Source organism: Neofelis nebulosa, chromosome 15 (genome assembly GCF_028018385.1).
Source record: "Neofelis nebulosa isolate mNeoNeb1 chromosome 15, mNeoNeb1.pri, whole genome shotgun sequence".
Classification (NCBI taxonomy): Eukaryota; Metazoa; Chordata; class Mammalia; order Carnivora; family Felidae; genus Neofelis; species Neofelis nebulosa.
The window spans coordinates 4,598,383-4,620,160 of NC_080796.1; the positions used below are offsets into that span (position 1 = coordinate 4,598,383).

The 21,778-nt window shown below is 38.6% G+C and overlaps 1 protein-coding gene and 1 long non-coding RNA gene across 2 annotated transcripts in view; one reads left to right on the plus strand and one right to left on the minus strand.

The window, feature by feature from the left end:
• Positions 1-1,057: 1,057 nt before the first annotated feature.
• LOC131496463 (coiled-coil domain-containing protein 144A-like) overlaps positions 1,058-21,778 on the minus strand; it is a 52,907-nt gene continuing 32,186 nt past the window's right edge. Inside the window, exons 15-17 of the mRNA XM_058702022.1 lie at positions 21,367-21,460; positions 1,840-2,130; positions 1,058-1,300 (exon numbers count right to left, since the gene is read on the minus strand). Coding sequence (XP_058558005.1) covers positions 1,079-1,300; positions 1,840-2,130; positions 21,367-21,460 — 607 coding nt within the window. The 3' untranslated portion in view covers positions 1,058-1,078. The remainder of the gene's footprint in view (positions 1,301-1,839; positions 2,131-21,366; positions 21,461-21,778) is intronic.
• Positions 13,220-13,424, plus strand: LOC131495998 (uncharacterized). Its single transcript, XR_009254253.1, has 2 exons — positions 13,220-13,259; positions 13,358-13,424. It is a non-coding gene; the product is annotated as an uncharacterized LOC131495998 (long non-coding RNA).

Genomic DNA, 21,778 nt, shown 5'->3' on the forward strand with positions numbered 1-21,778 from the left:
TTGTACTTTTAAAACTGTTCTAAAGAAATACTTTTGTTTCCAGGGGGATTCCTAACAATTCAAATTAGGGAAGGGAAATAAGTGGCTATCAGTGATGTACATGGCTTAACAAATAATACTTGCTGTCTTCTGGGATGGCTGTACTGACAGGATGCTTCAGGATACCATTATATATACACACTTATATTTAGTAAACCTGTTTACAGATATAAAACTAAACCATCCCTCAAAGACATTTTCAAGCATTTTCTTTCACCACTCTTGTACATTTCACTTATTATCTCAAAGAAACTGAGCATTTGACACTGAGGAATCATGAGACCAACAATCTCTAGGGGAGATAGTAGATGACAGACGTGTGATCAGAAAGAACTAAAACAGCTACAGAGGCAATTAGCTTATAACAGTTACCAAGGCACTGGAGGCAGAATCTGCCCTTTCTGTCTTCAGTCTTCCACATATCTCCCTTCCACCATGGTGCTCTTTTTAGCCATTTTGGGAATTATACTACCCTTCAGCCCTGTGTGAGTCTTTCTGTATTTCACCTGTATGCCTTTATGTAATGTAGAAAAAGCATAAAGGATAGTTTTTCTCAAGGCCCACTCTAGTAATCATACCAAAGATCACAATCAAGAGAATAAATGTACCAAGCTGCCAGGATGAATAGTAGTAGTACTTGACCTTTTAGGTTAAAGATGTAATCTTCCAAAAAGAAACTCATCGACATTTCTATTTAGGGTAATTCTGACAATCAATTTTATACTAATATGCTTCTAAATGAGAAAGCTTCAAACAATGCACTTAAAGACTAGCAGATCCGATCAATGGAAAATATACAGGGCGGGGGGTGTGGGAGGGGGTGGGGGAAGAGGTCTGTAAAACCGAAAAAAAGAGGAGGGATTGAAACTGTCCTGGACTAACATTTCAAAGGTAAGTTCACTTAGAAACATCATTTCTCAAAATGACACGATCTAGTTGGCTTTCACTTCCTACTCATCTCATGATCTTGGCTCCACAGAAATTATGCTTTAGAAGCAAATTAATAAGCTAAATTTCTTGTCTATGATTCTGTTTTGACTTACCTGTTCAGCTTATTTCTCAAGGACTTTCTAACTTTTAATTCTTCTAGGTAGAGTTGCCTGTAGGTTTCCAACTCTGTTTTAGTCGAATCTTCTTGAGAAGTCTTCATTGTAGAGACCTGAGATTCCAGATCTCTAATTCTAAGTTCCATTTGACTTCTCGTTGAAGCATGAGCATTTTCTCTTAACTGGTCCAAGTCTTCTTGAGCTGCTGCTTGTGCCTAAAGCAAATTAACAGGATAGTTTTAAAATAGCTATAAACTGAATAACTAATTATACCTGTTTCCTTTAGTTCGGAGTCAATGATTCAGAGAGCAATTTTAAATGAAAAAAAGCTCAAATGTAAAATATTTATCATATCATAAATATCATATCATATTTATCATATGATTTATAAAATTAAAGTTGAATCATTCTTGTATTAGTATTCACACAATCTGATAATTCAAATAGTAGAATCAATGACAAAATTTTAAAAGTCAACAATAAACTTAAGAATAATCCAAGTACAGTGCAATTTTTAAATCATTTTTCTTTTCCTCTTCATAGTGAGACTAGTTGTTTAAATCATCATTTTTTCTTATCCTCTCGATTTAGTAGGAATAATGATGAAAACTGAAATCTTTAAAGGGGGGAACAAATGCCTCCAGAAATCTACAAATTACCATAAAGCAAGTAGAGGAAACCCCTACAATACATCTATCCAAAATGTAATTTGCAGTGAAATGAATTACAGCACATTACAGATCAATCAATTAACCTGTAAAAACAGGTTGACTTCGTGTAATTTTTCTTCTATGTCCAGTCGTGCTCTTTCTTCAATCTCCCGTTTATACTGTTCCACTTGACTGCGTTCTACCATATTCATTTCCATAAATTGTTTCAATTTTACTACTTCTTGCTGTAACTTCTTGTTATTGCTCTCTAGTTTTTCACGTTCTTCTTCGAAAGATTTCATTGATAATAACTCTTGTTGAAGAACTTGATTTTTTGCATCCAGGTGTAGACATTTTGAAGATGTAGTTTCCAGTTCTGTTGTAAGGACATCAGCCTGCATGAATAAAACACTATAGTTTGGAAGGGAGTGAAAAGAGTCTAACTCAAAACTACTATGAAAAAAAATTTTTTTTTCAGATTTTAAGTAATCTCTATGCCCAGTGTGATGCTTGAACTCACAATCTCAAGATCAAGAGTAACTGAGCCAGCCAGGCACTCAAATTATAAATAAACTCATTTGCAATAAAATGTTACCTGTCTTAGAATGTGGAACCTTAAACAACTCAGAAAATCAAGAGCCAAGTTAAAGCCATCAGGTGTTACTGAAATAGATCTTTGCTATCATTCTCTTTACTACACAACATTTGCACTCAATTCTATACTTTTACTTTCTATGATTTTTTCATATCTTTCTTTCATAAGTCCCCTCTTAGGAGAAAGTCTCTTGGCCCTTCCCCCATCTTAACACTCCATAACTTTTAAAGAAGTTTTAGCAATATCATATTGACTTATGTATGCCCACGTCAAAAAATACGTCCCAAGATAAGACTCTGGAAATAAGACTCTAATTCATGAATCTATAAGTAATGACTCTAACACCATGGTCTGTTTCTGAACTGCAAATGTTTTATGCTAATTTGAAGTGCATTCACAGGAGAAATGATTCTCCAGGATGTGTTAAGAAATCACATCTCCCAGTATAAAACATTAATTGGATGATCCACATATTTTTTGAAGCAAAAAAATATTTAATTCAATACTGTTATCTTGTAATCCGTTGTTACTTTCCAGAAAATAAGAGATCATACTAAACAAAAACAACCACAACAACAAAACTGGTGGAGTTTCAGTGATGCTGAGTTGGGAAGGACTTCCATCCATTCTATATGATTGGTAAGACAAGGTGAATGGATGTGGTGGTTTAATAAATTCGTTGATACTTCTGTGAAAATTCCTCCCCTTAAATATATGCTGGCTTCAGTAACTGGTTTCTAGTGAACAGAATATGCAGAACTGCTGGGATTTTTTTTAAATTTTTTTTTAACATTTATTTATTTTTGGGACAGAGAGAGACAGAGCATGAACGGGGGAGGGGCAGAGAGAGAGGGAGACACAGAATCGGAAGCAGGCTCCAGGCTCTGAGCCATCAGCCCAGAGCCCGATGCGGGGCTCGAACTCGTGGACCGCGAGATCGTGACCTGAGCTGATGTCGGACGCTTAACCGACTGAGCCACCCAGGCGCCCCAACTGCTGTGATTTTTAAGGCCAGTTTAGAAAATGTGATACAGCTTCCATCTGACTTTCTTTCTCTAGGGAAGCTCACCCTTAGAACCCAGCCACCACGTTGTGAGGAATCCCAGGCTACCTAGTGAGTCTTCGTGTAGATACTCCAGCTGAGACTAGCCAACGTCCTAGCCAAAGGCCAGCCTCAACAGCCAAACACGTGCGTGAACAAGCCTTTAGATGATTCTAGTCTCCAGCTTCCAGTTATGCCAGCTGATGCCAAATGAAGAAGAAATGAGTTGCCCTACTCTGCTTTGCCTAAAATAAGATTGGTGAACAAGAGAAATGCTGTTTTGAACTACTAGGTTTTGAGGTGGCTTATTATGCGGCAGTAAATTGCTACCACAGATACTGATACTAAAAATGGTGTGCTGCTATTCAAAAAACCCTAAAAGTAAACTTCCTTTGAACCAAGAGTAGGTGGAAGTGGAAAGATGTAGAAAAGCGTAAGGATGAGACCCAAAAATGGCCTCCACAAGACTCTTAGTGGAACCCTGAAGGCCTATGAAGAGGCTGACAGCAAGGGTCTCTAAGCAAGTGAAGAAAATGACACTGGAGGAAAGGAAAGTCATGCTACAAAATACCTGAAAGTGAAACGGATAGGAAAGAGAAACTAAAGAAAGACTATGCAACTGAAAGGAACCAGGACTTACAGGGTTCAAGTATCTGTTTCTCCTTTACAGCCTCTCTACATGTTGAACTGTCAAATAATGCTAAAATAAAGAAATGGCTTTTGGGTTAAGAAAAAATCCAGGGTGCTACCAGGAAAACAGGAAGATTTAAGGTATGCCTCCAATTTCTTTAAGGATCTTAAGAGTGTAAGATTTTTTTTTAAAGTAGGTTCCACACCCGACATGGGTGTGGAATTAGCATAAACTCAGCACCCAGAGATCAAGTGTCACATGCTCTACCAACTGAGCCAGCCAGGAGCCCCAAGAGTAGACGAATTTTAAAGGCATTTTCCTATAAGAGCTTCACAGGAAACTGAAGCGAAAAGCTTATCTCAAAAGGACTTGCGAGGGTCGCTTTGCTAAAACACGACATGAAATCCAGTAATATTTACAGAAAACTAAAAAAGGTAAGAGATTTATAGTAGCAAACATACTATTTGCTACCTTGGACTAAAAGGGGCCAAATAGTGTAAAATGAAAAGAGGCCTTTGGGTCTTAGAAGTCCCACAGGGAGGAAGCAGGATGAAAAAACAGCTGCAAATACAAGTCATTCCTTATGAAAAGGAAGGAACCAAGAGTTTAAAGAGTAAAGAAAGGGAAGAGACATGGAGGAAGTATTCCCGTGGTTAGGACTAAGTCCTAACTTAAGAACTGACAGCATGCATCAGGCTATATTTCAAAACTCTTATGGACTATGGTGCTTCCCATCTTCTTTTTCTGAATGGGAGAGTCTTCAGCAGTTGACTAGAATGTTCCATTTGTGAGTGGTAAATAACTGTCTCTTTCGTTCTCAAGTCCTCATATTGAGAACCCTTGCAATCAAGGGGCTATACTTGAGATACCATAACCCAGGCAGCTTATCCCCACTGCACCTGATTAAGATGGTAAGATCTTGGACTCAAGCCCTGAAGCTGATGCCATGATAACTGAGACTTGCAGGAGGTATTCGAGGGGGAGGGGAGTGAATGTATTTTTCAGGTGGGAAGAATACAAACATTTGTGGCCAGCGGGTAAATTATACTACTTTTTAAAGGTGTCCATAGGTTTTAAATATTAATTCCATTTAAAAAAAAGGCCATGGAACAACCTTAGTGACTTGCTCCTAATGAACAGAATATGTGACTATGATCCTGTGTGTATTCCAAGCCTAGATGACAAAAGGCGATACAGCTTCTGCCTTGCTCTGTATCTCAGGCTGCTTACTTGGAATCTAGCTCCCCATCTAGTGAGGAATCCTAGGCCACAAAGAGGGTCTAGGTGTGTCAGTTTGTTTCTGCTGCCTCCTGAAGTCCCAGGCAACAGCCAGCATCAACCACCAGACGTTAGTGAACAAATCTTCAAATGGATCCAGCCCCAAACCTTTCAGTTGCCCCACCTGAAGCTGAGCAGGGCAGAGACTACCTGTCCTGGCCACACTTTTCCTAACAGATTTGTGAACAAAATAAATCTAACCTTTGGGGAGTTTGTTAAGAAAAAAACAAAAATGATAAATTGAAAAGTGGATGAAAAAAAAGATATAAGACACATAAACTTGTATAGGAGAAATTGGTCTCCATTAAAGTAGGATATAATAAATGTTAAGATTAATTTATTAACAACCAATGGTGCTCATGAGAAGCAGATAACTAGAAGCAAGATCTAAGAAATTTTTCTCTCAGTTTTTCCCCAGCTAGGATCATATTAGCTGTTCATTTTCCATATATGGCCTTTATTATGTTGAGGTATGGTTCCTCTAAGCCTACTTTGTTGAGGTTTGTATCATGAATGGATGTTATAGTTTGTCAAATTCTTTTTCTGCATCTATTGCAATGATATGACTTTATGCTTTTTTGAAAATTAATATGAGATATCACATTCATTGATTTGCAAATATTGAACCACCCCTGCAAACCAGGGATAAATCCCATTTGGTTATAGTGAGTGATTGAATGATTTTTTTATTTTATTTTATTTTATTTTTTATTTTATTTTTTTATTTTATTTATTTTTTAATATATGAAATTTACTGTCAAATTGGTTTCCATACAACACCCAGTGCTCATCCCAAAAGGTGCCCTCCTCAATACCCATCACCCACCCTGCCCTCCCTCCCACCCCCCATCAACCCTCAGTTTGTTCTCAGTTTTTAACAGTCTATTATGCTTTGGCTCTCTCCCACTCTAACCTCTTTTTTTTTTTTCCCTTCCCCTCCCCCATGGGTTTCTGTTACGTTTCTCAGGATCCACATAAGAGTGAAACCATATGGTATCTGTCTTTCTCTGTATGGCTTATTTCACTTAGCATCACACTCTCCAGTTCCATCCATGTTGCTACAAAAGGCCATATTTCATTTTTTCTCATTGCCACGTAGTATTCCATTGTGTATATAAACCACAATTTCTTTATCCATTCATCAGTTGATGGACATTTAGGCTCTTTCCATAATTTGGCGATTGTTGAGAGTGCTGCTATAAACATTGGGGTACAAGTGCCCAACATGCAGAAGGTTGAAACTAGACCACTTTCTCACACCATTCACAAAAATAAACTCAAAATGGATAAAGGACCTGAATGTGAGACAGGAAACCATCAAAACCTTAGAGGAGAAAGCAGGAAAAGACCTCTCTGACCTCAGCCGTAGCAATCTCTTACTCGGCACATCCCCAAAGGCAAGGGAATTAAAAGCAAAAGTGAATTACTGGGACCTTATGAAGATAAAAAGCTTCTGCACAGCAAAGGAATGATTTTTTTAATGTTTATTTTTGAGAAGGATCACAAGCAGGGGAGGGACAGAGAGAGAGGGAAACACAGAATCTGAAATAGGTTCCGGGGTCCAAGCTGTCAACAGAGCCTGACACTGGGCTCAAACCGATGGACCATGAGATCATAACCTGAGCTGATGTTGGATGCTTACCTGACTAAGCCACCCAGCTGCTTCTGCCCCCGGTGAATGATTTTTTAATGTATTGTTGGATTCAGTTTGCTTATTTTGTTGAAGATTTTTGCATGTTCATCAGAGATGCTGGCCTGTAATTCTCTCTGTGGCGTCTTTATCTGGTTTTGGTATCAGGGTAAAGCTGGCATAGAATGAATTTGGAAGTTTCCCTTCCTTTTATGTTTTTCTGGAACAATTTGAAAAGAACAGGTTAAATTTTTTTTTTTTTTTTTTTTTTTTGTATTAGCTCTTCTTTACATGTTAAAATTTACGTCTGAAGGCATCTGGTCCTAGACTTGTGTTTGTTGAGAGTTTTTTGATTCTTGATTCAGTTTCCTTGCTGGTTATTGATTTTTTTTTCAAATTTTCTATTTCTTCTTGTCTTACTTTGGTAAGTTATATATTTCCAGGAATTTATTCATTTCTTCTAAGTTGTCCAACTTGTTGGCATACATTTTTTCACAATATTCTCTCATAAATGTTTGTATTTCTGTGGTGTTGGTTCTTATTTCTACTCTCACATTTGTGGTTTTATTTTGGTCTTTTCTATTTTCTTGTTGATTACTCTGGCTAACACCTTATCAGTTTTAATTTTTACAAAGAACCAGCTCTAGGTTTCATTGATCTGTTCTAGTATTTTCTGTTTTCTGTTTGTCTATCATTCATTTCTGCTTTAATCTCTTTTTTTAAATTTTATTTTGAGAGACACCACACATGAGTGGGGGATGGGCAGAGAGAGAGAGAGAGAGAGAGAAAGCAAAAGAGACAATCCCAGACAGGTTCCATGCTGCCAGCAGAGAGCCTAACACGGGGCTCGATCTCACAACTGTGAGATCATGGCCTGAGCCAAAATCGAGAGTCAGACACTTAACCAGATAAGCCACCCAAGGGCCCCTGTTCTGATCATTATTACTTGCTTTCTTCTGCTGGCTTCAGGCTTCATTTGTTGTTCTTTTTCTAGCTCCTTTAGGTATAAGGTTAGGTTGGTTGAATTTTTTCTTGCTTCTTGAAGTAGGCTTATATTGCTATGTACTTCCCTCTTAGGACCACGTTTGCAGCATGTCAAAGGTTTCAGACCATTGTTTTTTTTTTGTTGTTTTTGTTTTTTTTTTTTAATTTCCATTTGTATACACGTAATTTTTTAAGTTTCTTCTTGTATCTCTTGCTTAACCCATTCCAGTGTAGTAGCATGTTATTTAACCTGCATGTATTGTTTTTAATAATTAAGGCCTGTTTTTTGTTTGTGATCCATTCTTGAGAATATTCCATGGACACTTGAAAACAACGTGTATTCTGTTTCAAGATGGAACGTTCTGAAAAAATCTCTTAAGTCCAATCTGGGCCACTCTGTCATTCAAAGCCATTGTTTCTTTTTCTTTTTTTTTTTTTTTTTATTAAATATATGAAATTTATTGTCAAATTGGTTTCCATACAACACCCAGTGCTCATCTCAACAGGTGCCCTCCTCAATACCCATCACCCGCCCTCCACTCCCTCCCACCCCCCATCAGCCCTCAATTTGTTCTCAGTTTTATTTAAGAGTGTCTTATCCTTTGGCTCTCTTCCACTCTAACCTCTTTTTTTTTCCTTCCCCTCCCCCATGGATTCCTGTTAAGTTTCTCAGGATCCACATAAGAGTGAACACATATGATATCTGTCTTTCTCTGTATGGCTCAAAGCCATTGTTTCTTTGGTTGTTAAGATCTGTTGATGTAAATGGGGTGTTAAAGTACCCTATTACTGTCTTATTATCAATTAGTTCCTTTATGTTGGTTATTGTTTTATGTACTTGAGTGCTCTTGTGGTGGGTGCATAAATGTTTACATTTGTTAGATCTTCTTATTGGATTGTACCCTTTATTATGATATAGTAGCATTCTTTGGCTCTTGCTGCGGTCTTTGTTTTTGGTTGTTTATTTATTTTGAGAGAGACAGAGTTGGGGAAGGACATAGAAAGGGGGAGAGAAAATTTCAAGCAGCCTCCATGCTGTCAGCCTGGAGCCCAACATGGGGCTCAAAGCCACCAGCCATAAGATCATTACCTGAGCCAAGACCTAGTCAGTTGCTCAAATGACTGAGGCACCCAGGTGCCCCACAGTCTTTGTTTTAAGGACTCTTTTGTCTAACAAAAGTATCGCTATTTTTTTTCTTTTAACGTGATAAATTTTTCTTCATCCCCTCGCTTTCATTTTTTTTTAATAGAATTTATTGTCAACTTGGCTAACATACACTGTGTATAGTGTGCTCTTGGTTTTGGGAGTAGATTCCCGTGGTTCATCACTTATAGACAACACCCAGGGCTCATCCCAACAAGTGCCCTCCTCAATGCCCACCACCCACTTTCCCTTCTTACCCACCGCCCCCATCAACCCTCTCTTTGTTCTCTGCATTCAAGAGTCTCCTATGGTTTGCCCCTCTCCTGCTCTGTTTGTAACTATTTTTCCCCTTCCCTTCCCCCACGGTCTTCTGTTAAGTTTCTCAAGTTCCACATAGGAGCAAAAACATATGATATCTGTCTTTCTGTGACTTATTTCATGTAGCATAATACCTTCTAGTTCCATCTATATTGCAAGAGATAGCACGATTTCACTCTTTCTCCTTGCCAGGGAGTATTTCAGTGTATATATAAACCACATCTCTTTATCCATTTATCAGTTGATGGGCATTTAGGCTCTTTCCAGAATTTGGCTATTGTTGACAGCACTGCTATAGACATTGGAGTACATGTGCCCCTATAAATCAGCATTCCTGTATCCTTTGCATAAACTCCCAGTAGTGCTATAGAGGGGTCGTCGGGTAGTTCGATTTTCAATTGTTTTGAGGAACCTACGCACTGTTTTCCAGAGCGGCTGCACCAGTTTGCATTACCACCAACAGTGCAAGCATCCCCTCACTTTCAATCTGCAGGTGTCTTTATGTCTAAAATGAGGTTTTTATAGGCAGCATACAGATGGGTCTTTTTAATCCATCCTGTCACCCTAGGTCTTTTGGTTGGGAGTGTTTATTCCATCTATGTCCAAAGTAATTATTGACAGGTATGTATTTATTGTCATTTTACTACTTGTTTTGTGGTTGTTTCTGGAGATTTTCTCAAATCCTTTATTGTTTTTCTCCCTTTGATGTCTTTCTAATTTGCTTTAATGATATATTTGGATTTCTTTCTCTTTATTCTTTGCATGGTTATTAGTGGGTTTTGGTATATGATAAGCATTAATTTGTATATCACCTCTTCTGCGTGTAGCAGTCTATATTAAGTTGATGGTCACTTAAGTTAGAGCTCATTTTTTTTCTCCTCCCCATGTTTTGATAAGCTATTATATTGTATATCCTTTTGGGGGGCATTCCTTGATATTTTTTTTTACAGAAATATACATTTTTACTGCTTTTACATTTCCTTCCTTTATACTGTCACTTTTGATCTCTCCTTTCCACTCAGAGTCCCCGATAATATTTCTTACAGGCTGATTTAGTGGTCACAAACTCCTTCCATTTTTGTTTGAGGAATTCTTTATCTCTCCTTCTATTATGAATGATAGCCTTACTGGATAGAGTATATTTGGCTGCAGATTTTTCTCATTCAGCACTTTGAATATATCATGCCATTTCCTTCTGCCTTGCAAAGTTTCTGTTGAAAAATCTCCTGCTAGCCTTGTGGGTTTTCCCTTGGAATTGAATGACTTGTTTTGCTGCTTTTAAGATTTGTAGCAGTGGGGCGCCTGCGTGGCTCAGTCGGTGAAGCATGACTTGATCTTAGCTCAAGTCGTGACCTCGCAGTTCGTGGGTTTAAGCCCTCCAGTGGGCTCTTCATTGACAGCACAGAGAGTGCTTGGGATTCTCTGTCTCTACCCCTCCCATGCTTGTGTCTGCGTTCTGTCACGGAAATTAAAAAAAAAAAAAGCAAAAAACAAAACACTAAAAAAAAAGATGTTAGCAGTATATTTTGCAAATTTAATTACAACATGTCTTGGGTGTTGATTTTGATGGAAGTTCTCTGTGCCTTCTGGATGTGTATGTCTGTTTTCTTCTCCACATTAGGGAATTATTCAGTTATTGTGTCTTCAAATCAATTATCTGTCCCCTTCTTTCTGTCTTCTTCTTCTGGGACTCCTATCATATGAATGTTTTTACATTTGACGGAGTCATCGAGTGTCTTAAGTCTATTCTTGCATTGGATAATTCGTCTTTGTCTTCTTCAGCTTCACTGCTTTCCATTACTTTGTCTTCTAGGTCATTAATTTGTTCCTCTGATTCTTCCAGCTTGCTGTTCATTTTTACTGCCCTCTTCATCTCTGATACTTGAACTCTTTTATGTCTGTGGTAAGGGTCTCTCGGATGTCTTCCATTCTTTCCTCAAGTCCAGTGAATATCCTTATGATCATGGTTTTAAATTCTCCATTAGGCGTGTTATTTACATCTGTCCCATTTAGGTCTCTGGCCATGGCCTTATCCTGTCCTTTCATTTGGGATAAATGCCTCTGTCTTTTCATTTTGTCTAAATATCTGCCAGCTTCTGTGTGTTAGAGAAGCCAGTTATGTCACCTGCTCCCGAAAGTAATGGACTTAGGAAAAAGACGTCATGTAATGCCCAGGGTCTAGCACTTCAGGGAGTGTCACCAGTGTGTGCTGCATGCGGTCTGCTGTTGTGTTCTGGCTATGCTATCCTTCAGGCCAGTCATCTGCAGAGGCTCTCTTTGCCTGGTCTGGTGAGTGTTTGGTCCCTGGCCTGAACATAGCGAGTTTTAACTAGGTGTGCTCTGGTCTGCTTAGGAAATGAGACCTGTCACCACCTCTCCTGGAACTGAGGCCAAGGGAAACTCTCTGGTTGGGAGATGTGGTGTGGGCAGGCATTTGTCCTTGTCTTCTGGGGGAGGGGTAGCTGTGCTGGAACCCAAGCAAGAGTGATTGAGAAAGGTAGTTCCACCAGAGTGCAAGGGGGTGGCGTTTGGTGTAAGCAAGTTAGGTACCCAGTGTTAGCAATGCACTGCTTCTTACAAGTGGCTTTATGTTTGTGGTGAGGGGCAGGAGAAGGAGATGGTGCCAGCCAGCGGCTTTGTTCCTACAGACAGGTCTCTCTGAACTTTGCCTCTGAGGGGCGTGCTCTGAGAAGAGCAAATAATCTCCCCACTGTGTGCCCCAGGCACTCTTCAGACCACTCTACCCATGCTATATGCTCCCATGTTGTTTGCCTGCCCTCTGTCCATGAGCAGTGCAGTACCTCAGGGCTCTAAACCAGCTAAACCGGATTCCCTTTAAAACTCCAGACTTTACGCACTACTGGTTGCAAGAACTCACGAAATTTTTCCAAGCCAGTGGCTATGGGGAAATGTTCTCTTTGTGCATTCCCTTGTGCGTTCCTCTCTCTCACCCTTACCCACAACCTCAACTCCCTCCCCTCTGCAGAAGCCAGGATCTGTTTCTCTTCTAGACGACATTTCTGCATCAAGGACCTTCTTTGATGTGGCCTCTTCTCTCCCTTTTGTTGTGGAGTTTGTTCTGTCAGTCTTCAGGTCAATTTCTGGGGTATTTAGGGTGAGCTGATTGTTATCTAGTTGTATTCGTGGGATGAGGCAAGCCTAGAGTCCTCCTACTCCTCTGCCTTCTTCCTATCTCTAAGATCTTTTTCTAAGATTCCCTTCAATTCCAACAATTCTTACAAGTAGGAAGGAATGCCTCTTTAGAATGTCCCCTCAAGTTAAGGTAGAAACACAGAGACATACGATTTGAAGCACAATAGTTGAAAAACTAGAAAGAGTCAATTTGATAACCAAAATTGGGCCTTTGATCTGATTTAAATTAAAGGAAATAGGCAGTTTTGAGTATTTTTTAAACCATTGAATGCTCAATCTTCATTCTCCTTTCCTCAGTGAGGAAATAAAGAGAATATTATGGAATCATTTTTCATCTTTTCAGTAGCAAAACAAATGCACTGTCCTTTAGCACTACTTAAATTAACTGCATATTCTCCTTTACCTTACTCCAACCTTCTTTGTGTGGGGAGGTAAGATCACTTCATCTTTGTGTTGTCCCACAATGCTTCTCCATATCATACAAGTTGGCTTCAAAAGTTTGTTGTCATTCAAATTACCAATCTACTATTTGTCTCTGATAAATCAACTTAATACTACCTCACTTTGTACAGCTGTATTATTTGAATGATGTAATGTTTATTCCATTAATTATACACTGAGCTAAAACATATAGCTATGCATATCTTTCTACTTAAGTGAAAGAAGGGGAAACAGGCTACCGTGTTTTCCAAGAATGTAGGTTCTGTGCCAAGAACAGGATTAACACCAGTGTTACACACAAGAACTAGGTCAAAAGAGGATCTCATTGTGAATTGTAAGATGATGGGTTAGCAAGATTGCTTAACAGGAAAGAGGAATAGCCCAGAGTTAATCTTTTCCTTCCTAGATGGTGAAAACTATGGATGAGTCTATGCATTATAATGAGATAATAAAACATAATGAAGTAAACGGTAGACTGAGTCAAGAGATCCTATGGCCAAGATATGATGGAAATGAAAGTGGGCAGCACTGACTGAGACACTAAAAGTTTGCACAGGCGGGGAACCTGGGTGGCTCAGTCAGTTGAACCTCAACCTCTCAGGTCATGATCCCAGGGTCATGGGATCAAGACCCCTGTCAGCCTCCACACTAAGCGTGAAGCCTGCTAAAAATTCTCTCTCCTCTCTTCTCTCTCTGTCTCTCTCTCTCTTTCCCTACACAGCCCCTCGTCCTGCTTGTGCACGCTCTAAAAAATATATAAATATAAATAAATAAATAAATAAATAAAAGTCTGAACACACTAAAGAAAGAGCATTTTATGTTTTTGAGCCTGACTTCACATCGAGTCATGGGGTCAGCAAGGCATAGGCTGGCGAAAGGGTCCTTCAAGAAACAAAAATCTCTATAGGAGCAAAGTTAAGTTCTACTACATTGACTTTTTATTATTACATAAGTGACTGGTAATTTGCAAGATAACACGGAAAAAGTTTTCATAAAATTTGATATGGTACTGGCATAAGGACAGACATATAGATCAATGTATTAACATTGAGAATCTAAACATAAACTCTCACATTATAGTGAACTGATTTTCCACAAGGGTGCCAGACAATTAAATGGAATAAGACTAGTCTTTGTAACAAACGGTACTGGGACAAATGGATATCCACATGCAAAGCAATAAAATCAGACCTCTACCCCATAGCATATATAGAAAATTAACTTAAAATCTAAGAGCTAAAATGATAAAACTCTTGGAAAAAAGCTTACGTGTATGTGTTTGTGACTGGATTTGACAATGATTTCTTAGACATGACACCAAAAGACAAAAGCAGATTAAGTTTATTTCATCAAAATTAAAAACTACTATGTTTCAAATATCACCATCAAGAAAGTGAAAAGGCAAGTGACTAAATTGGAGAAAATACCTGAAAATCCCATATCTGCTAAGGGATTTGCATGTAGGATATTTAAATAACTCTTCCAATAATGAAAAGACAATCCAATATAATAACGGGCAAAAGAATGGATTAGTTCTTTAAAGACGATACAGAAATGGATAATAATCACGTTAAAAGGGAGATGTTCGGGGTGCCTGGGTGGCTCAGTCAGTTAAGCTTCTGACTTGGGCTCAGGTCACGATCTCACGGTTCATGGGTTTGAGCCCCGCATCGGGCTCTGTGCTGACAGCTGGGAGCCTGGAGCCTGTTTCAGATTCTGTGTCTCCCTCTCTCTGACCCTCCCCTGTTCACGCTCTGTCTCCCCGTCTCAAAAATGAGTAAAACGTTAAAAAAATTAAAAAAAAAAGATGTGATATATATATATATATATATATATATATATATATATATATATATATATATTCATTCCATGGAGTATTACTCGGCAATCAAAAAGAAGGAAATCTTGCCATTTGCAACTACATGGATGGAACTGGAGCGTATTATGCTAAGTGAAATTAGTCGGAGAAAGACAAAACTCATAGGACTTCCCTAGTATGAGGACTTTAAGAGACAAAACAGATGAACAAAAGGGAAGGGAAACAAAAATAATATAAAAACAGGGAGGAGGATAAACACAGGAGACTCATAAATATGGAGAAAAAACTGAGGGTTGCTGGAGGGGTTGTGGGATGGGGGATGTGCTAAATGGGCAAGGGGCATTAAGGAATCTACTCCTGAAATCATTGCTTCACTAAATGCTTACTAATTGGGATGCGAATTAAAAAAAAATAAAACTAAAGATACAACAAAAGAGTAACGCCCCCCCACACACACACACACACAATTTTTCAACCCAGGAAGCCTCTGGTTGGGGATTCAGGAGATAAGGACCTTCTAGAGAAGTCAGAGCTATGGACTGAGTTGGCTGAAAGCTATCTAAGTTTTTGTTTCACAGGGAAGACCTTAAAGTGGCAGACAATTTCATGCCATAATCTAAATTCCTTTCTAAAGGGATACACAGAAAATCCCTCGTTATTCTTTAATAAGCTTCACCAGTTTCGGATATTCTTACAAATTTTAGTTTTTGAGACTTTAAAGATTTCTTTAGGACACAGTAGCAGGACAATGCCTAGCACTCTCATTCATAGAAGACTGATCAACAGAGAGTCATGTTACTCGCATGAAAAGTTCCCTATTACTATGTGACTCATTTATAAGACGTCTAGAAAAGAAAATAATTTTCAATGCCTCTTCAGCAACAAAAAGGACCAGTCAAGAGAATGTTCTAATTCCTCTGACGGGTATAGCTGTCTAATGAAACTTGCATGTATATTATATAGCTTTTGCGACTGACAGAAACGAGTTGGTCAGTGTATCTCCCTCATTGCTCCCACTTAGGATTTACAATGAGAATCCTACAAAGGAGGGTGTGTGTTCGAGGACATTAACTGTTCTGCTTGGAAAACAGTTGGGGTTTCACTACATATCAATAAATGAGAATCCTGAATGGCACATTAGTCTTTTCTGAGATTGAATTGTGAAATCTGTGAAAGGCTGATTAACTCAAGTGAGTGGAAAAAGATAATGAGTTTCTGAACTTGCAATGGTAGGAGCACTATGTTACTAGGTAAGGCCCTGACAGAGCAGCCATTTCTCCTTTTTCACTGGCATTTCTTTTCCTTTACAAAATCCAACAAAGAGAAAAGTCCATTCCTTTGAGAAGGACGTTTGCATAACGACCTGCTAGTCATTGTTGATGAAGAGAATAAGTTGCAAACTTGTAATTACAAATTACAACAAATCATCATTAAAATAACCCGTTCTCAAACTCTCACTGAAGGGTTGAGACTACAAGAGAAAGTCAGAATTCAAGATGACATGATCACTCAAAGCGTGCGGAAGTTTGAAACACGCTGAAAAATATTAGCAGGGACTCTCACACATCTGTATGCCAACGTTCACAGCAGCATTATTAACAGTAGCCAAAAGGTGGACTAAACCAAACGCTCACTGTGGTATATATAAAATGTTGCTTTTTTAGACTCACAATGTTTTTATGAAAATGTCACTATAAACATCATTACTTTATGAGTTCAATCAACTTCATCTCTATAGAAAAATTCCATCGCTAATAGCAAGTAGGAACAATATCAACCTAACATTTTGATCAGTGAGATTTTTCCATATGATCCAAAACATTCTTATGTACTACACCTATTGAAATAAGGATTCCTTTTCAGTAGGACAGACATCAAGAGACTGACTTACTAAACTTGTCCTTAACAAGTTGCTCGGAAGATTGTGAATTGGGGCCGCTTGCTGTTTGATGGTTCCTTCTGGCCTGGCATGTTGCACTTCTAGCCTAAAATGCAGATCTTAAGGTAATTATTCTCACAAATAAATTTACAAAAATACCATATAATTTCTGACAAATGAGGGGATTACAGAAATTCTTAAAATTGTGTCAAGAGGAAGATTTGGCAATTGAGCCATTTTTCTCATTGTCTTTTGTGGATAAGGTGCAAAATTGAGATATAATGTGCCACAATTCTGCATTTCAAAATAACTAAAAGCTGGAATTTGTATCCAGTTTAACAAGGATATACTGGCATAATGAATACATTTCTCATACTACATTGCTTATCTGTTTTATAAAAATCAAGCTATTTTCTTTGAGGATTAAATTATACTTTTCCATATGATCTTACATCTTCTCAGCATATCTTATGGCCTCTGCATGTTGATCCTTTGCTTCTTGCAACTAAAATAAAGAAAACAATATAATTTTAACTACTGACAATCTAGTAGAAACAATCACCTGTTTCTGTAACTAAATGTTTTTATTTTTTTACTTGAGAGAGAGAGAGAGAACACACACAAGTGGGGAATAGAGGCAGAGGTAGAGACAGAGAAAATTGTAGGCAGGCTCCAAGCTCAGGGTGAAGCCTGATGTGGGGCTCGGTTTCATGACCGCTTTCATGATGTGGGGTTTAGGATCATGACCTGAGTGGAAATTAAGGGTCAGGACACTCAACCACCTAGCCGCCCAAGTGCGCCTGTAATTAAATCTTATTGGACCCAGCCAGGCTCTCCGCTACATGCTGATTGATGGCTACTGTTAGATCGTAACAATAAAGTTGAGCTGCTGCAACAGAGACTATGGCCTACAAAGCTGAAAATGTTTCAATACTCTTCTAGAATAATGTACCAACCTTACTCTGCTACAAAATCAGAACGTTTTTAAATTTATTTAATTATATATGAGCAGATAAATGTACAAATGTATCTACTGGTGAAATGGAGGAAATATAGGAATTAACCTTATGGTAAACATTTCTGTTTTCATATTACAAACACTGCATCAACTATGATTTTACATATTCACATAGGTGAATGACATTTCTATTCTTGTGATGATAAAACTGAACATGCTGTATTCAGTGACAACAAGATATTTCATGGAAGAGTTTGAGAAGCAGCATCCTAGTAGGAGTCAGAAAGCCTGGGTATGAATTCCCAATTCTGCTCGTTATGAGCTGTATGACCTTGAGCACACTACCTAAAACTTCCGTGTCTCAATCTCTGCATCTGTAAAATGAAGTTAATGACAGCACCTACTGGGGCACATGGGTGGCTCAGTTGGTTGAGCGTCTGGCTCTTGATTTCGGCTCAGAACATGATCTCAGGGTCATGTGATTGAGCCCCACATCAGGCTCTGCGTGGACAGCGAGGAGACTGCTTGGGATTCTCTCTCTCTCTCTCTCTCTCTGTCCCTCTCTCTCTCTCTCTCTCCCTATCTGCCCTTCCCACAATCTCGCTCTCTCTCTCAAAATAAAGAACCTTTAAAAAGTTATTTCAAAATAAATAATAATAGTATCTACCCCACTGGGATGTTGGGAAGCTTAAATTAGGAAATAACAGGTGAAAAACTTAGAAGGGTACGTGGCACATAGTGAGCTCTAAGTGTATGCATTTAGCAAGATTACTTTTGCTGTATTTTGCATTCCAATACATTGAGATAGTTAAGGCAGGTGGCATGCCAATACAAGTGGTCCCCTATACAAATTATACTGAAGTCATTCTTCATACCACTGCAAGTGGCAGCAAATGGGGACCATGAGGCCCAGAATCTCTCCTCAGTACTTCACACAACTTTCGCCAATGCTACTAGCAAACAGTACTTTTTTTTCCCCCACTTATAATACTTTTAACTAACTCCCTCTCTATACTACTCAGTGGACAATACTCACGGACTACAGTACAAATAGCACCTCTTAGATTGAGTAATAGATGATTTACATGACCATCAGAGGCAGGGGAAAGCCACTGACATGAATATAATGGAGTCTTGCTAAACCAAAGTTCCTCAATCATTTCATGCCCATACTGTTTATGTTAGGCTGCTTTACTGGGTACTCTGATGAGGAGATTAAGGCTTTGTGGTAACAGCATAACAGAAAAGCTGGCCCCAGAGCTTTACAGTTGGTAAAGTGCTATAAATCTGTAAATCCTAGCACTGGGTGCATAAGGAAAAAAAGATTTCAATTTCTCCTTTTCTAGTAACCATTTGCTTAACTTTTGAAGCTCTGTCCATCTATCACGCTGCTTCTCCCCTTGCAGTGGACTCGAACATTCTTTAATGTATCGTCTCATCCACAGAATCAACTTTTCTTCACTTATTTCCTTCTTTTACACTAAAATCTAACTTTCACTCCTATCATTCCACTAAGACATTTTGAGGGTCATCAAGAACCACTTTTTAAAAAAATTTTATTGGGGCGCCTGGGTGGCGCAGTCGGTTGAGCGTCCGACTTCAGCCAGGTCACGTTCTCGCGGTCCGTGAGTTTGAGCCCCGCGTCAGGCTCTGGGCTGATGGCTCGGAGCCTGGAGCCTGTTTCCGATTCTGTGTCTCCCTCTCTCTCTGCCCCTCCCCCGTTCATGCTCTGTCTCTCTCTGTCCCAAAAATAAATAAAAAACGTTGAAAAAAAAATTTTAAAAATTTTATTAAGGTCTCTATCCTGCTTCACTTTTCAGCAGCAGCTGAGAAAAATGACCATGCCCTCCCTCTGCTCTTTTAACCACACCTTTACCTAGGCCCTTTTACCTAGGCCATGTGTCCTTTTCGCTCTTCCATGTAGGTGCTCATAGACAACATCCTCAACCGCACACTCAAAAATCATTACTTGACATGGAGTACCTTTGTAGACAGCTAATCGTGTACATTTTATTTGGACTCTTTTCTGTGTTACTTTGAGTGTGTTTTTCTTATTGAGTCTTAGGGAGCACCCTTACCCTTAGGATACTGACCAGCATACTTTGTCTCACTTTTCTTTGTAACACGACATTTATCACAAGGGCTGGATGATCACTGGCTTGCCTTTGTTTCCTTTTGAGTAACTTCTTCGTCCATAGAGATTTCAACTTATGGAAGTCTTCTGAAGTTCCTTTCAGATGCATACTTGACTATATTGTTAGGAAGGTTAAGTTGGCTAGAGCTACCTCTTCTTCCCAATCCAGATTCTTCACCTCAAAATTGTGTGCATCAAATGCCTTCACCCAGGTAGCCCCTGGTTTGGGGATTCAGGAGATAAGGACCTTCTGGAGAAGTCAGAGCTATGGACTGAGTTGCCTGAAAGATAACTAAGTTTTTGTTTCACAGGGAAGACCTTAAAGTGGCAGACAATTTCATGCCATAATCTAAATTCCTTTCTTTACGGATCTACACTAAATCCCTCGTTATTCTTTAATAAGCTTCATCAGTTTCAGATATCCTTACAAATTTTAGTTTTTGAGACCTTAATGATTTCTTCAGGACACAGTAGCAGGACAATGCCTTGCACTCTCATTCATAGAAGACTGAAAACAGAGTGTCATGTTACTCGCATGAAAAGTCCCCTATTACTATGTGACTCATTTATAAGACGTCTAGAAAAGAAAATAATTTTCAATGCCTCTTCAGCAACAAAAAGGACCAGTCAAGAGAATGTTCTAATTCCCCTGATGGGTATAGCTGTCTAATGAAACTTGCATGTATATTATATAGCTTTTGCGACTGACAGAAACGAGTTGGTCAGTGTATCTCCCTCATTGCTCCCACTTAGGATTTACAATGAGAATCCTACAAAGGAGGGTGTGTGTTCAAGGACATTAACTGTTCTGCTTGGAAAACAGTTGGGGTTTCACTACATATCAATAAATGAGAATCCTGAGTGGCACATTAGTTTTTTCTGAGATTGAATTGTGAAATCTGTGAAAGGCTGATTAACTCAAGTGAGTGGAAAAAGATAATGAGTTTCTGAACTTGCAATGGTAGGAGCACTATGTTACTAGGTAAGGCCCTGACAGAGCAGCCATTTCTCCTTTTTCACTGGCATTTCTTTTCCTTTACAAAATCCAACAAAGAGAAAAGTCCATTCCTTTGAGAAGGACGTTTGCATAACGACCTGCTAGTCATTGTTGATGAAGAGAATAAGTTGCAAACTTGTAATTACAAATTACAACAAATCATCATTAAAATAACCCGTTCTCAAACTCTCACTGAAGGGTTGAGACTACAAGAGAAAGTCAGAATTCAAGATGACATGATCACTCAAAGCGTGCGGAAGTTTGAAACACGCTGAAAAATATTAGCAGGGACTCTCACACATCTGTATGCCAGCGTTTACAGCCGCATTATTAACAGTAGCCAAAAGGTGGACTAAACCAAACGCTCACTGTGGTATATATAAAAATGTTGCTTTTTTAGACTCTCACAAAGTTTTTATGAAAATCTCACTATGAAAGTAATTACTTTATGAGTTCAATCAACTTCATCTCTATTGAAGAATTCCATCGCTAATAGCAAATAGCAACAATATCAACCAAATATTTGGATCAGTGAGCCTTTCCATGTGATCCAAAACATTCTTATGTACTACTACTAGTGAAATACGGATTCCTTTTCAGTAGGACAGACATTAAGAGACCGACTTACCAAACTTGTCTTTAACAAGTTGCTCTGAAGATCTTGAATTTGGGCCGCTTGATGTTTGATGGTTTCTTCCTGTCTGGCATTTTGCACTTCTAGCCTAAAATGCAGATCTTAGGATAATTATTCTTACACATAAATGTAAAACAATACCATATAATATCTGAACAAATGAGGGTCTTACAGAAATTCTTTAAATTGTATCAAGAGGAAGATTTGGGAATTGTGCCATTTTTCTCGTGTTTTGTGGATAAGGTGCAAAATTGAGATATAATATCCACAATTTTGCATTTCAAAATAGCTCAAAGCTGGAATTTGTATCCAGCTTAACAATAATATACTGGCATAACAAGTATATTTCTCGTACTACACTGCTTATCTGCTGTATAAATAATCAAGGTATTTTCTGTGAGGTTTA